The following is a 17,574-nucleotide window of genomic DNA, read 5'->3' as shown; positions in this document are numbered from 1 at the left end:
GCAGACTCCATTAAAGACCATTATGTACAATGGAGGTGCAGAGCCAGGTACACATTAGAGAGTATTGCATCTGGGTGCCAGGAACTACAGCAACACTAGAGGAGCTGGAATGATTGCATGTGATGGGATTTGACTCGTGGTTGGTTGGAGACTGGAGAGATGGAACATCAAAGGATCTTACTGCTGTGATGTTGTTTTCTACCCCCATGTTTTTATGTCTGAATGTAGTACTACATTCGGCAGCTGATGTCTGCTGAGCACTTTGATATGAGAAACTCAAAATAGCACAAGAGAGCACAGAGTCAGATGGCCACTATTCCATGACCCTGCCATGAGGTTGTGTACATTGTTGGGCAATTAGGTTGCATGAACTGATATTTATCAAAATGTCTTGTTAACATCAATTTGAACAATCAGTGTTCAATAATAAATATTTTTCATAAAAATGCAGTAAAATGCATTGGTTAAAGGAGTAGTAAAGGGACAAATCATGTTAAGCCCTGTTTTAAGGTTACTTATGATCATATACAATGGTTCAGATCAAAAAGTTGACAAAACTAGCACTTTTGAGAAAGTTGATAATTGCTCTACCACCGTTTAGGTCATACAATGGATGTGGGTGGGCACCTTGAAAAATCATTCAAAAACATGTTAAACTCTCGATTTCAAAGACAAGAAGCTCACCGAGGGGGTATTGGTGTCCGTTGGTGTTGTTGACATCAAATTCGCCACAAAGTATGAATCCTGTAGGGTTTTATTGATCATTTTATGAAATCCATTGACTTCATATTGACGGACCGTTGTAGATGTGTAGATCAATCCGCAGAGGGGATTCAGGAAGCGGAACTACTTACGGTAGCTATTGTTATTGTTTATGTTGCTAGGCTACCTAGTTTGCGGAACTTTACACACGTATGTGCTGCGACTAAATAGTTCTATGCCAAATATTTAAAAAAGCCTTTCCAGATGAACTAGGATCTTACTTTATGGCAAATTATATGTCAGAACGCCAACTAACACCTCGGTGAGTTTCTTGTCTTTGAAAATGAGAGTTTAACATGTTTTTTGAATGATTTTTCACGGTGCCCACCCACATCCATTGTATGACCAAAACGGTGGTAGAGCAATTATCAGACTTTCTCAAAAGTGCTAGTTTTGTCAACGTTTTGATCTGAACCATTGTATATGATCATAAGTAACCTTAAAACAGGGCTAAACATTATTTTTCCCTTTACTACTCCTTTAATGACAATGTGTGCGTGTGTGTGTTGGAGTTCTCTGGAACTGACCTCCTTGTCCATGCTATCCAGGTCCTCCTTACAGAGTGTGTACAGCGGCATGCTCTCTGACATGCTGGGCTGGCGTTTCCTGCGTGACGGGCCCGGCTGCTCATCATCCCGGCTGGGCCCCGCCACCGCCGCCTCGTCCTGTTGCTGAGGCTTCTGGAACCCCCTGGAACATGCACAAGCGCGCGCACACAGACACACACACACACACACACACACACACACACAAAACCAATATATGTTAGACCCTAATATCGTGCAAAGGTGTGCTACCTCTCACTGTGAAGGGCAGAACCAAACAGCCAGCAGCGTGTCAGTGTGTCTTTAAATTAGGGGTGTCCTCACGATTCGATTAAATTTAAATTCAGAGGGTGAAATACTTTGGGAACACAACAAACATGAGACACCACATTTCATATTTACACCTGGGGCTGAGCCTGGAGGAAAATAAAAATGCACTGATAATTGAGGATCAAGGAGTGACACTCCTTGATCCTCAAGGAGAGGAAGAGGCTGAGTCAGTGGGACCCCAACACTGCAAACTCCATATTTCAGCTGGTCCTCCCTACAGCCTTGAAAGAGAAGGTGTGGCAGAATTGCCACGAATGGGCTGGCCACACAGGTGTGGGAAAGACTTAAGCTCTCATCCGCTGCCCACAAGTGTTGAGTATTAGACCAGCCTACTTTTCTTGTTTTATTGAGCTGAATTATTTTAATAGTTTGCAGTGGTTGATGTTTGCAGTGGTTATAAAGTTTGCTGTGTTTACCAAGTTGGCAGTGTTCATAAGTGTGCAGTGTAGTTGCAGTCCGACAAACATATCTCTAAAGCCTTCAAAACATCAGTCGCATTCGCTTCATCTTTTGCGTGGACAGCTTGGCCCCCACAACGCTGCTTGCAGTTTAAATTTTTTCTTTCTTTCCTTATTCTTCTGCCATGGGAGTCTATGGCAGCCCATAGAACCGTATGGTAAAAAGTTGTGAAAATTGGCACACTCATTCGGGACAGTGCCTTGACCGCCCTCACCTAGTCTCATGTCCACACCTCGCACTCTCTAGCGCCACTAACATGTCAAAGTTGGAGATGCGTTTAGGCACGCAACTTTTGACCCGTCAGCCCCATTTTCAAAAACCATGTACCGTTGGATTCCTTGGCTCAAGCCAAATTCAACACCTATAACAACAGTTTCCACCATATTGAATTTTCCGCCATTTTGGATTTAGTGAAAAATACTTAAAATGTATCTCCTCCTAGGAATTTTCACCAATCTGCACGAAACTCGGTGGGTGTCATCCCTAGACCAATGTCTATAGGAAACAAAGGTTTTTTGATTGTCCATTGCATTCGCTCGTTACAGCCAATCAAATTTGACATCCAAGCCGCCAAACAGGATATGGGGTCATATCTCAGCAAATTGTTAATGTATCAAAGCCACATTTGGCACACTCATCGGGGACAGTCCCATGACCCCTGTCAGCAAGTGTCAACGCAACAGCTCGAACCCTCTAGCGCCACCACACTGTCAAAGTTGGAAGTGCGTTTAGACGCACAACTTTTGACCTGTGTTACCGATTTTCAAAAATTAGGTACCATTGGAAGCCCTGGTCATGCCGAGTTCATCGCACCCCATGATGTCCTTTTTCGCCAATTGGATTTCCCACCATTTTGTATTTTGTGTAAAACACTTAAAATGTATCTCCTCCTAGGAATTTTCACCAATCTGGATGTACACATTCTCAAGACCAATGTCCACAAAAGTATTACAGGGATATTCAATTCTCGAAGGCGTTACGTTATTGGCTACAGCCAATCGAATTTGGCGTCCAAGCTGCCAAACAGGAAGTGTTGTCATATCTCAGTAACGTTTTGATGTATCATAACCACATTAGGCACACTCATCGGGGACAGTCCCATGACCCCTGTCACCAAGTCTATGTCCACACCTCAAACTGTCTAGCGCCACCAACCTGTCAAAGTTTGAAGTGTGTTTATTCTGAACCGTATGCCCGATTTTCTAAACTGCGGTAGGGATTCGAATGCGGCTATGGTGTGTTTCACTTGTCTTTGATGCGCTGGTCCCGCGTCCTGCTTGGCCCCCACATTGCTGCTTGCAGCTATTGCAGTAGTTTTGTGCTAACAGTAGACAGATTTCACCAGCTGACTCAACGGTGCAGCTGTGGAGAGAGTGAGCAGCACCAAATTCCTGGGCGTGCACATCACAGAAGACCTCTCCTGGAACACCAACACCGCATCACTGCCAAAGAAAGCTCAGCAGCGCCTCTACTTCCTCCGCAAACTGAGAAGAGCCAAAGCCTCAGTCCCCATCATGTGCTCCTTCTACCGAGGCACCATTGAGAGCGTTCTGACTAGCTGCATAACAGTGTGGCACGGGGGTTGCACGGCCTCCTGCCGCAAGACCCTGCAGCACACAGTGAGAGCAGCTGAGAAGATTGTTGGCTCACCCCTCCCCTCACTCCAGGACATCTACAATACACGCCTGGCCCGCAAAGCACTCCGCATCGCAGGCGACACCACACACCCCTCTCATGACTTCTTCAGTCTCCTTCCGTCCGGGAGGACCTGCAGACTGAGGGACAGCTTTATCCATCAGGCTGTCAGGAAGCTGAACTCTCTCCCGGCTCTCCCCCCACCCCTCACTCTACCCCGACTCTGAACTAAGATGCGCCCCCCCCACCCTGCAGATGCCCCCCCCCCTTCCCACAGACACACCATCCCCCCACTCCGCCTCCACTAACTCTGGACTAAAACAGCCCCCCCACCCCCCGCACACACACACACACTTGCTGCTACAAGAGACAAATTCAGTGACTGATAGTCATGACTGCTGCTGTAAAAACTTTCAAATACATTCAAAGACTTTGCACTTTACATATTAGTATATTTATATTTAACTCAACTGCTGCTATCAAGGAAGTTTGCACTGTTTACTGTATACTACTACTACTACTGTATATATTGTATTGGTCCTTATATTTCTTATATCTTTTTACTGTTTTTTATTTATTGTTTTTATAGTCCATACACCACGGATAAGATGGAAACGCAATTTCAACCCTCTGTATATCTTGTACACAGTGGTTTGACAATAAAGCTGACTTTGACTTTGACTTTTGAGCTGACCTTGCTAGGCCATAGACTATATATTTAAATAGCCACACTGAAGTCTGACCTAATTGGGAAGTTTCCTGGCAGCATTTTCACTGACAGGACATTTCAGTAAGCAGTCAACAGTGACAGTTGCACAACCGGACACAAGATCTGCGGTCGTCGAGGCAATGGTTTAATTCTGACCTGGCGGTGTGACCAGATTACCATATCTAGCACGATTGCATTCTTCCATAACTTAATACCCACAGATCTGTTTTATGATGTTGTCAAGACCTACTGTATATAAGAGGGAATTACGTATGCCATGGAGGGCTCTCTACCTGTTGCATTCTTCCCTGATGCTCTAGCTTCCGCTACTACTCTGCCATGCAACAACAATGTAATGTATTGTCTCTTGCCTAGTCTGAAGCTAGGCTATTGCTACTGTAACCTTAGAATGCTTACTGTTTAATAAACACCAGTGTCCACGACGTCTTCTGGAAACATCTGTCTGGAACTGAATCAATCTGACATCAATATATTTGTATAAGTTATTGCAATATAAATAATATTGAGCCTACATACATAGGTTAATAACTGATGTTTACAATAGATGAGCATAGGAAGCCTTTTGTTGACATTGTATCTATATTTCTAATATCATGGCTACTGTCACTTTAAGTCAGGTCACACTTTGACGTGCATTGGTCTCCTTCTAATGTGCTGCTGAGTCAGCATTGGAGCAATGTTTTCTTACCCTAGTAGCATGATGTAGTGAATTACTTACCTTAGGTTTTACTCTTGTGAATTAAGATTTATTTTTTTACATATTTTGTAACCTGTGAACTTGGAATAAACACTTAGGGCCAAATCCACAAAAGGATTGTGTGGCTTTTGCAGCGGCAAACCCCGTGCAAATGAGACAAAAAAAATAGCATCCAATCCACAAAGCACACGCAAAGGGGGGAAAGCATTGCAAACTGCACCGAGTAGCAATTAGCACCACAGCTGCGCCAGGCTCATTTGAATGTATGCAAAACATACAACAGCCATCCCTTCACGCTGTAAACCTCGGCGAAATTCGGATTCGGATGAATTTCGCAGAGGTTTACAGCGTGAAGGGATGGTTGTTGTATGTTCGGTGAAATTAGTACTGTTTTCAAGTTACTGTTGTTTCGAAATGCAGAGGCGAAAGGACCTATGGTGTTTACAGGGGGACTTCAGAGTTTGGTAAGCATAAACCGTGTAATTCCTGAACTTGAAATCCACATATATCATACTTTTACGTTATTGACACAGAACTATGTACTGTAATATAACAGAAATATTTTAACCTGTACTAGTCAGATACATGCCAGGGAAGCCAGGAATAGGGCTAAACATGAAATTCAGTGCCCCAATATCCTTAAATATGTCTTTGGGGTCCCCTAAACATGTCCCCAAAACAAGTATTTTTTCTGAAAATACCAGTCAGAATAAGCGTTCAAGCATGCCTCTATACCCCTCCGTTGACCACGAGATCAGATTGAGCGGATTGAGCGCTTTTTCATATGCAAATGAGCTCAGCTAAGAGCAAGTTGGCAGGCTAGAGAACAAGGGCTGTTGACGGTGCTAGGCTAATATAGCTGGCTAGCCTGGACCATCCACACTCGATGCCACTGTGACAAATTACATTGTCCTCTCTCCCTGGCTAAACAATAGCGTCCATGTTATTATCTCCGCGGTTGCATGCTGTTACCTCTAGCTAAATTCGCTAGCTAGACCCCACCAGGCTATATGACACCATTCGACTACAAACAATAAAAGCTAGACTCTGTAGGCCGAGGGGAATCCAATGTCCACTTCTTAACATTTGATCATTTTTAATGACTGCTCGATGAACTCAATTTAATTCCACTAACGTTACTCTAACATATGATGAGAGGAGCATCCGGGTTTGCAAAAGGGGAGTTTGTTCGTGTTAGCTAGCTAGCGTTAGTACCAGGGTTTCCGTTAGCTGGTAATTACCGTTTTTTGTCCGGAAAAATCTGTTATATTAAAATCTTTTCGGTCATAATGTCCTGACAAAATAATTCCCCCTAATTGTATTAGGCCTACATTAGGCTCATATTAAATTTCCATATATTATGATTCCTTTTGAATATAAAAAAACGAATAGGCCAATTCATTATGTTCCGTTAATGTGTAGGCTATTGGCTAGTAGGCCTATGCGATGAAAACAGCAGTAAGATAAACCTGCCTGCCTATAGGCTAGAGGGCCACCATAGCAAGCAAGAGAGAGCCAGATCGAGGTACGGAGCTTGAGGTGAAAATGGAAAAGCCAATTAATATCGAATAGAAATTAGCCTATGCACATTGTAAGTTCTTACACTTTATTTAAGTAGGATATATTTATTTTCAGAGTTTTGTTCTATTGTAGCCTATCTGATATAAAGACGAAATTAGACTATAGGCCTAGCCTATGAATTCCAATCAGCGCTGCACTTTTAAATAAAAATGTTATACATCTAGACATGCAGGGGCTTTTTTTTTTTTAGCCCCAGCCCACCTATCAGTTGTTTCTCAACAGTTATGTCCTCATCATCCCCATAGCCTACTGCGATGTCCGTTGTTATAATGACGCTGTTTTATTGATAAAAAAGGGTAGGCTAAAACTGGAAAGATAAATTAGTAAACACATATTACTGTAGTGAATCCCAGACCAATTGGCCTACATACTCAAATCCGATTTATGCAATTGAAATAAACATTCATGTTCTAGCCTACAGTCGCAATTCAAAGGTGACTATTTTTGTGGCTGTGCAATTACATATAGGCCTAGCGCATGGAATCATGACAGCCTATCACACATTTAATCATACAGATGCGAAATAAGACAATAAATGGCATATATAAGCAATCTTCCCGGACACATTGACCGGTACCGATTTTCTCTAACGGAAACCCTGGTTAGTACTATATGCAAACAAACGCAGCATAATTACTTACTGTTTCTGCATAATTTCCACAGAAAGTTGGTATTGCTTGATCATTCAGAACGAGTTTATCTGAAAATCCTGCATATACTGACCCAGGTTGGAAAAACAATCGGCCAAAAAATGGCTAGCACACACTGCCAGTGCTTTGTCAATTTCAGCGGGGAACGTTGCCATCAAAAATAAAATGTATCCACTCTGCTCTGCTGTCCTTTGAGCTTGGGAGACTATCTGTTCTGCTTAGTACATCCAAGAACAGAGCATTTTCCGTGCGAAGACATTATGCTTGCTAGCGGGGTCCCCGAACGTGACGTGGAGTGACACAGGAGATTTGAACGGCTTGCAGGGACTGACTTTTTTTCTAATGTTTTCATTTTGGCTGACCACAACAAAATTACTGGGTTGTTTCACTTCATACGATATGTGTGAGAAGGCCCATCAGAGACTCAAATGTACATGCAAAAATTATGAAAAAGTTAGTTTTGCAAACATGGACCCCTTTAACAAATAGCCCCAGAGTGAGTGATAAGACAATCGCAATTCTAGGGCCTGATAGGCTCCGCCCATCAGCCAAAAAATGCTCCCGATTTAGTACAAAAACTTTTATAAATTTTCAACATTTAGTATTCACTCTACTTTACTAAACTGTGTGAGTAATATCATGCTACTTTGCTTGTTGTTAGGCTAATGTAAAAGCAATCTCTATATGTTTACATTTCCGATTGCTTTGAATGCATCCGTTTTCTTACAATGTATGCAGATGTTCGCCTCGTGAAATGTAGCTGTTGCTGGGTTACCAACACTTTACAGGGTTTACAGGGATGCAGGCATTCATATTTCATGCAGTCTCTCAGGCCAATCTATGACAGCTCCACAAATCAAATGCCAATTAGATCAAATAAAACAAATCTGGACAGGTAGCGATCATGCCTCCGCCTCTCACCAATCTCTTCTAATGACTTCCATAATGTTAGCTAACAAAGTGAGCCTAACTAGCACATGTGTGTGTTTGGCATATCTCTGACTTCCAGCTGCCTTTCATTCAAATAATAAACCGTCAATCAAAAACTCAGGCTGTGTATTGGCTTCAGCTGAATTAATAAGATCCCTTTCTCCTTCCGTCATTTCTATGGGAGGGTATCTTTGGGAATATGAAATATAAAGCACCAGCTTCCCTGTGGTGTTTGGCTGAGGCCTGACCCCACTGACAAACAAGTAAACAGAAAGGAGAGGAGAAGCTCCTCATTAGCATATTAGTCAATGTGAGTGACTGGTGACTAATGACAACTGCGGTGGAAGATTAGGTTTATGTGACTCATGAATGAACCAATGAGCTATTTTCATGCATTGCAAAGTGTTCTTGTTGCACTACAGGCAGAAATGAAAATTAGTAGCTCAGGGGTGGATATAGAAACATATCCAAGATTGGGATATAGGCACATATCGAAGTACAGCAAATATGCCATCTTTGCCCCTGAAATCCGATAACAATAAAACTTTTTTTTTCTTCAAACATTCTACTATAGATTATAAGAGTTTCTTGTCTTTGAAATTGAGTTTAACATGTTTTTTGAATGATTTTTCAAGGTGCCCACCCACATCCATTGTATGACCAAAACGGTGCTAGAGCAATATCAGACTTTCTCAAAAGTGCTAGTTTTGTCAATGTTTTGATCGGAACCATTGTATATGATCATAAGTAACCTTAAAACAGGGCTAAACATGCATTTTCCCTTTACTACTCCTTTAACTCTGGGTGGACTACTTTGAGGGAGACAATGTGTAATTTCTCTGCAGATTCTGTAATAAAAATGTTTTGAGAGTGTACTTTCTTTATTGTAATAAAATTGTTGAGTTTTGGGAGTTGGTAGAGAAAAGTGCCACAACTGTGACAAGCTACCCCTGCAACACTCTACAAAACAGCCTGTCAAAGAAGCACCGATTGAGTGAGGTGAACAATATTATACCAGAATAGTCGTGAGATATAGGACAACAAAGGGATATCATTGTTTTTTCAATTCAAATAGAGGCATGACACAATCCGGGGACTTTTCGGTCACACCTCGTATACCTTATCTGCTGTAGTTAAGAATCACCAATTCATGTTCTGAATTGAATTGACCCATTAGTCTCTCTCCCATTTAGCTTCCAAGTTTGTATCTTGTCTATGTTAAGATAGCCAGCTAAAATAGAATGTAGTTTTGGACATGATCCAGGATTCCCACTCTAAATCAAAATGTCAAATTCCCAGTTTTCTCTGACTTTCAATGACTGAAAAGCTGAATTTCCATGACCTATAATGAACAGGAAAACTGTTAACGAGCGGGAAAGGGATAATTGGGTGCTGAAAAATCAAGTAACCGTAACAACCACTCACACAATACAGCGGACATGTGAAATAACCTGATAAAGAAAAATACTGCATGGAAAATATTACATTTTGATAACAAAAAATTTAAACATGCTACAAAAAAATCCCTAATATTCCATGGCATGGCTCAAAAAATGATCAAATCCCCTGACTTAGCATGTCTGGAATAAGCTCAGATCTTAGGATGTGTAGCTCGAACGCCCCACTTAAATTGCAGCTTTTGATCAGGCTTAAAAATAAAACTTATCGTCCGATCCTGTTAAAAGGCCATTATCGGCCCTGATCCCAATCTCAAAGATCGGATCGGAACATCCCTAGTGCAAAGTCTATCAACATTTTTATATAGACCGTTGTATATGATCACAAATAGCCTTATAACAGGGCTTGTGAGAGCATGCAAAAGAGAAGTGGGATGAATGGTCCTTTCTGTACCTGTGAGAGGACTGCTCTCCATGAGCAGGTATTGAGAGAGATGACCCAGAGGCCTGGAGGTAAGATGGCGGACGAGAGGTCTGAGGACCCCTTCGGATCAGCTTCCCTGTGATAGGGTCATACGTTCGCACCTCGGGCACCGGGGGTGAGGCTTTGTGATGGATGGGGAATGGGTGGTAGAGAGGGTTCTGGAAGGCGCCAGGAACATCAGGGAACGTGGCTGGGCTGCTGCTCCTTCAAACAGACAAGAGAGATGGTTGGTTAATAGAGCATGATACATCTTCTCCACAAAGAGACAAGTAAGGATGGATTCGTTTTTTTCCGGACCCATGAAGGGGGGTCTTTATTCAAGCCACATGGTGAGACAACACACGAGTGGCGACACAGTTGAACACGACACACACACATATCTATTTTTAGCGGTTGCCGGTGGAAACTGTTCCTTGCATTTAACCCATCCAAGCCGTCCTCCTTCAAGGGCAGCCAGGAGCAAGGGGCAGCCTCGCTCTCAGGGATCAAGTCCAAGTGTTCAGTCAAAATCCTGGTCAGGGACCAGACTGAAGAGCCTCTGTTCTTCTGCATGTTTTTCGTATTGGGTTCTTAGGGAGAAAACCTAGGAACATGCAAACTCTGCACAGAAAGGCCCAGAGACTTTCTTGCTGTGAGGCAACAGCCCGCACCTGAGTGATTTTGGGAATCAGTGTCTTTCACAAGGACACTCCGGGAGCTGGGATCAAACCAGGGACCTTGCGATCCCCAGCTTTGCAATCCCAGCCACTACACCCCCTGAGCTACGTGCCAATTGTCTGGTAGATGAAAAATTCTACACGCCTTTTTTTTTTTTTTGACAGCCAAAAAATGAAATTTATATATAGCCTTTTTGGGTCGCGTAGACATACAGTACATTAAATAATGATACTATACTGCTTGTTTGCCGTGCGACATTTCAACTGACCAGTTGTCAAAACAAATTTCACAAAACTGGTTATGCTAGCCAGCCATCCCAAATAAATGCTAAGTTTGTTTGGCTGTCAGGCACAATATGGTTAGCTACATTAGCTAGCTAATGTTAGCTTGTCACGAGAGAGTCCCAGTCAGCTAACATTACTATAGCTTTAGATGGCAACAAGTTTGCTTGCTGTGAATACGTTGGTTCACCGACACCTGTCAACACGACAGAAACGTTTGCTAATTAGTAACCTAGCAACTATACCTAGCAGGCTAGAGATAGTTCCCCAAATAATTTTACAGCTTGTTTAATTTATGATGTACAGCAGCAAGCAGATGCATTGAGACTGCTTTTTTCAGGAGAACCGTTTAAGCACTGTTCATTCACTTGTGTGCTCACTGCGCTGTATGAGCCACCAAAGCTGATCTTACTCGCACTCAAAGCTGATATTTTATTGCAAAAAAGTTGTCAATGCTATGAGCCACAAAGGCTGATATTTTGTTAAGTGCTGAGCCATCAATGCTGATATTTTGTAGCAAAAAATGTAAACCGCCAAAGCGTCGGGTAGCTTCTAAAACATACACCCAAATAAAAATTAGATGCACCGATCCACTTTTTGTGCATGGCTGTAGGCAAGCGTACCTAAGATAGCGTTTGTCCGGTTATCACTCCCTCTCTCCCTCCCTCCGTTGAATGTTGACCTGCATTTCTCTGTTGGCACCACAAGAGGCAGTAGTCCCAGCACATCAAAATAAAGCACACCAAAATCCCAACCCAATCAAGTAGAGTAGCGGTGAAAGCAATGGACTCCCACGCGGGAGATCGGGGTTCAAGGCCCCGGTGGGGATGATTTTATGGGACTATACCCCAAACCTCCACATGTTCATCCTTTCACTCCGACCTTTACTCCTTGCCTTATAGGTCAGATCCTGTCCCAACCCCAACCTGTATTCTAACCCCAGCCCTTATTCTAACCCCAACCCACACTAGGGACTGGAAAAAGGACACCAAAACCAACCCGCCGATCTCCACTGCACAAGAAGAGTAGTGGTGAGAGCATAGAACTCCCACCCGGGAGACCGGGGTTCAAGGCCCCGGTGGGGATGACTTTATGGGACTATACCCCAAACCTTCACATGTTCATCCTTTCACTCCAACCTTTACCCCTTGCCTTATACGTAGGTCAGATCCTGTCCCAACCCCAACCCTTATTCTAACCACAACCCTTATTCTAACCCCAAGCCACACAAGGGACTGGAAGAAGGACACCAAAACCAACCCGCCGATCTCCGCTGCACAAGCAGAGTAATGGTGAGAGCATAGAACTCCCACCCGGGAGACCGGGGTTCAAGGCCCCGGTGGGGATGACTTTATGGGACTATACACCAAACCTCCACACGTTCATCCTTTCACTCCAATCTTTTTATCCCTTACCTTAGAAACAGAAGTTGAACCAATTGCAGCAAAATATCTAACGTTACAGGAATCATCACTGTAACTGCTTTAACTGTTACACTGATGATTCCTGTTACACTGATGTTATGGAAGCTGCTAGTTGTTGTGAGCTCATGAGCTAACTGGCTATCCCGCTTATTGTGCTGGATTAGCATTGGAAGCATAGAAACTGATGTGTCCAGGCGACAAGACCTATCTTAATTTATCAGACATTATTTCATGTCATTTCAATTCACAGGTATTTCAGTGGCATGACTAGCTTCCGCTCTACCAGTCCTGAACAGAAACAAGCCAGCCACGCATAATTTATACAACGGTTACATCATCGGGAAACATTTATGGGATATTTCAGTATCTTAATATCAATTTATTTATTTATATCTGACGATACCGATATCAGCGGTCTTTTTTCTTGAATAATTATTTATCATTAACTTAATTAGCATTAACATACACTTTATGCACTTTGCACACTCCGTATTCTTACTGTATTGCTACTGTACTGCTTTGAACTGTTTTTATTATTAGGATATCTTGTTGTTGTCATATTCATTCATCATTTTACTCATCAATTTTATTCAACTTACAGTATGGCTACAATGAAAGAATCCTTGAATCCTACATAGTCTATATTATTTTTGTCATATCAGTGCTTTTTTGCACATCAGTAATTTCATCACATAAAAAGTTAATTAAAGTAAAATATAATTTGTTAAATATAAGCTTGGGATGAGACCCTGTTTGCTCTGCTCTCCTGTCACTCACTCCGCATGTGCAAAAGAGTAGGTCTCAGCCTCAGTAGAGAGCAACGGTGTCATATATCACTATGACAAGACAAGAGTAAGGAGAGGGAGAAAGGGCTCTAGTTTACAGATTGCCTCATTAATGTTATCAGGTTCCCTATTAGCATTGGGTTTAAATCTGAAATATTGCCAAATAGGCACATTTACTTTTGGAAATCCTCCGCCAAAGTCTAGTGTAACCAACTCGAGCAGCGCATGCAAGTACACTTTCCCTTTCACTAGAGAACGTCTTTGCAAACTATTTTAAACTTTTTTCAGCATAATGTTTGTTTTCGCACCAAATGTTTGCAAACATAAGCAAATGGTCTAAAAGTTAGGCTAGTTTGGTGAACTAGATGCTGGACTGAGGGAAACATGAATTGTAGCCTATGATTGAATTAATGAATACCGGAGCCCTTTCACCTCAAATAATAATTTTTCTGAATTTATGAATTGATTGATAATCGTAGAGAATAGAATCACGATTGTTTTTTCCCACCACCTCTAATGTGTATGTGTGCATTTTTACCGTTGCGTCTTGGTGTAGTCCTCCTTCAGCGGGTACAGTGTTTCCTCAACTCTCTCCCAGCGCTCTAGACAGCCCCACAGCCAATCAGGGTTGACCACGTGGAGGTGCCTGCAACCTTGGGCCTGACGCACCTTCTCTGTGCCTGGGAAAGACAGACGTGTCAGATGGGACGGAGGGTGACGAAGGTGGCAGGCAAGTACACAATGGACTGTTCACATTCAATAGAGACAAATTGCTGTAATGGTGCTGAGTCGATTCTGAGACCTTCTGACCTGCTACACGCAATATCCATTGCTGAATAACAGTCTCCAGTGTCAATACTGATAGAAGAATGAAGGTAAAAGATTTGCCATTTCAGAGCCACTGAACAAATGCCTTTAGTAAAAACCCTTCCAACAACCTATTTGTTCCCACTGCAAACTCAGAAGCAGCATCTCCGATTTTATTGGTATTAACTCAAGTACAGACATGGGACAGTGTATTCGTCTTGACTTGAAGCTATTGATGTTTGACACAAAGACATTAAATTGGATCTCAGAGCACAACACCTCATTAACACTGGGTTATTTTGGGGCCACAGGGCTACTAGGATCAAATACTTCCTCAGACATTGATTAGTTCTAATTTTTTGTTTTGCCACGTTTTCCTCAAAATTGATCTTCCATGTCTGCTGTTGGCTTCTATTTCTATGTGTTGCTACATAAGCATGGGGATAAAAAAAAAAGTTAGGCTTTGCAATTGCATAGCACCTGAGCCATAATTTGTACATTTCACTGCATTTTGTTGCACTGTATTTTGTATTTGCACTACTTTTGGTACTGTTTTGCACTGTCATGTCTTTGCACTGTCCTGTCCTGCACCCTGTCCTATGTCTACAACAGTGCATTCCTAGTATATGTGAACCAGATACATGGAAATAAACAGATCGGTAAGAGACCGGTAACCGGACTCAAGAAGCTCAAACATGAATCTCTTGAAATTCCTCCTTGGCTCCTCTGAATCTAACCTGACGCGCGTCAGATAGTTTGTTTCACAGAACCATCTGGGAAAACTCTATATGGAAACTGTTTGGAAAAGGGCAGGCACTTTCAGAACTACTTGGCAGGTAATTAGATAGATAGATAGATAGATTAGATAGATAGATAGACAGACATACAGTTAGTTAGTCGCAACTACAGACCATGAGTAAAGACTCACCATGATTCACCCATAGGTGGCGATATAATAAGCAATTTAGCGTACAATGCTGCAATGTCCGTCCCGTCTGACGAAAATGTATGAAACTTGGTAGACGTACATCATTCCTCATGAGGAACAACTTTGCAATTTGGACCCATGATCTCCGCCATGATGGATTTGGTTGCAGGTTGAACTTTTGACAAAACCTACAAAAAGTTTATTCTCATAAACCTTAAGTCCGATCAGTCTGAAATTTCATAAGTATGTTTAAACTGCCATTTAAAATTTTAAAAAAAATGTGCAAAAATTGGGCTGCAAAGTTAAGTGTTTATCATTTTGTACAACAATATTCTACGGACATGAAACTCACTGTATACAAATATGGCCCTACCATGTTGCACCAAGTCGAAGCATTTGCAGATTCGCCCATAGCTGGCGCTATAATGAGCAATTTATCATACAATGCTTGCCATTTCAACCCCATTGGATGAAAATGTATGAAACTTGGTAGACTTGCGTCATTCCCCATGCGGAACAAACTTGCCATTTGCCAGTCTCCGCCAAGATGGATTTGGCTACAGGTTGAAAATTTGGCAAAACCTACTAAAGGTTTCTTCTCATAAACCACAAGTCTGATTGGTCTGAAATTTCACAGGTGTTAACAGCAAATAAATCCAATCCAAGAAAGTGTAGAAACTGTTAAAATTGGGCCACAAAGTTCAGGTGCTTATAATTCTGTACAACAATAATCTAGGGATATTAAACTCACTGGATACGAAGAAGGCACTACCATGTTTCACCACGTTGAAGCATTTGCGTGACTTTAGCACTTACATGGTCAGTAGCCTACATGTGCTGGTGGTGGGGGTGCAGTCGGGACAGGAGTATATTATGCACTGTGCGCAAAGCCATGCCTATCACACTTTCATTGTATTTTCGTTGATGTTATAACTCAAATGTGCAGTAATAGTATGGCCTGTTGATGGGCTTGTTGCTGTGCTCGCTCCTTGCTGCGCTCATTCGTTGCTGCGCATGCTCATTGCGTCTCTCATTTGTTGCTGCGTGCGCTTGTTGCTGCGTGCGCTCTTTGCAGTGTGGTCGCTTGAAGCTTGACCCCTGCGGCTTGCGGCTTTAATTAGTTTTTGGTGTTGCTTCAATATTGGAAGATTATATTATTAGATATTGTATACTTCTGAGAGCGCCATGTTTCACTGATGCTGTACGCTGCTTACTTATGATCATATACAATGGTTCAGATCAAAACGTTGACAAAACTAGCCCTTTTGAGAAAGTCTGACAATTGATCTACCACCGTTTTGGTCATACAATGGATGTGGATGGGCACCGTGAAAAATCATTCAAAAACATGTTAAACTCTCGATTTCAAAGACAAGAAGCTCACCGAGGGGGTAATTGGTGTCCGTTGGTGTTCTGACATTAAATTCGCCTCAAAGTATGAATCCTGTAGGGTTTTATTGATCATTTTATGAAATCCATTGACTTGTATTGACGGACCGTTGTAGATGTGTAGATCAATCCGCAGAGGGGATTCAGGAAGCGGAACTACTTACGGTGTTACTATTACTACTACTTACATGTTAAACACTCAATTTCAAAGACAAGAAACTCACCGAGGTGTTAGTTGGCGTTCTGACACATAATTCGCCATAAAGTAAGATTCTAGTTCATCTGGAAAAGCTTTTTTAAATATTTAGCATAGAACTATTTAGTCGCAGCACATACATGTGTAAACTTCCGCTTGAACTGATTCTGATTTTTTCCAATCACTCAGGGAGGGTCAAAGAAAAATATATTTCTGCCAGAGGGTCATGCATTTTTGTTAGGGCTGTCAATTAATTAAAAAATAATCTAAGAAATTATGTGATCTGTAATTAATTAATTGAATTAATCACAATTAATACCATATCATTTTGCTGGGATAATAAAGATTTTTTAATTAGGATATTTTAATGAAAAGACATTACATTATTGTGGAGAATAAGTTCCCCTGTATCACTGTAATCAGAATCTGTTTATTTCCATGCAGTTTTCCAGCGTACTAGAAATTTGCTTTCGTCGTGGTGCATAATATGGAGACAGCATTGGACAGGGTGCGGGGCTGAGACAGGACAGTGCAAAGAGTGTGTACAAAATGATAGTGCAAAAAAGCTAAGAAAAATAACTATATACAAAAGTAGTGCCGTCATTGTACAGTATATACATGTACAGTACAGTGAATATGCAGAGTGTAATGTGTAAGCAAGTGTGTGTATGTGTGTGTGTGCGGCGTGATATGTGAGTGTGGTGCATTCTATACTGTACATTCAGGTCATGTGCAAGTGTGTGTGTGTGTGTAGTACAGCACATTCAGGTCATGTGCAAGTGTATCCCTTCATACAGTATGTGATAACTGCGGTAGAGCCATAAGCTATACCGAATTCATGTTCATATTTTCCACAATAGTCGGGACGGGTAATGAAGCAATAACTCATGAGAGGGTGTGGCATATG

General features: G+C 41.9%; 1 protein-coding gene across 1 annotated transcript in view; it reads right to left on the bottom strand.

Annotated features, from left to right (window-relative positions):
• Positions 1 to 17,574, bottom strand: part of ctdp1 (CTD (carboxy-terminal domain, RNA polymerase II, polypeptide A) phosphatase, subunit 1) — a 129,074-nt gene that overhangs the window by 96,392 nt on the left and 15,108 nt on the right. The window contains exons 9-11 of the mRNA XM_084455535.1: positions 13,886 to 14,027; positions 10,171 to 10,404; positions 1,290 to 1,452 (exon numbers count right to left, since the gene is read on the bottom strand). Coding sequence (XP_084311661.1) covers positions 1,290 to 1,452; positions 10,171 to 10,404; positions 13,886 to 14,027 — 539 coding nt within the window. The remainder of the gene's footprint in view (positions 1 to 1,289; positions 1,453 to 10,170; positions 10,405 to 13,885; positions 14,028 to 17,574) is intronic.

The sequence above is a fragment of the Borostomias antarcticus genome, assembly GCF_949987555.1.
Source record: "Borostomias antarcticus genome assembly, chromosome: 21".
NCBI lineage: Eukaryota > Metazoa > Chordata > Actinopteri > Stomiiformes > Stomiidae > Borostomias > Borostomias antarcticus.
This window is presented reverse-complemented; position numbering and strand designations above follow the sequence as displayed.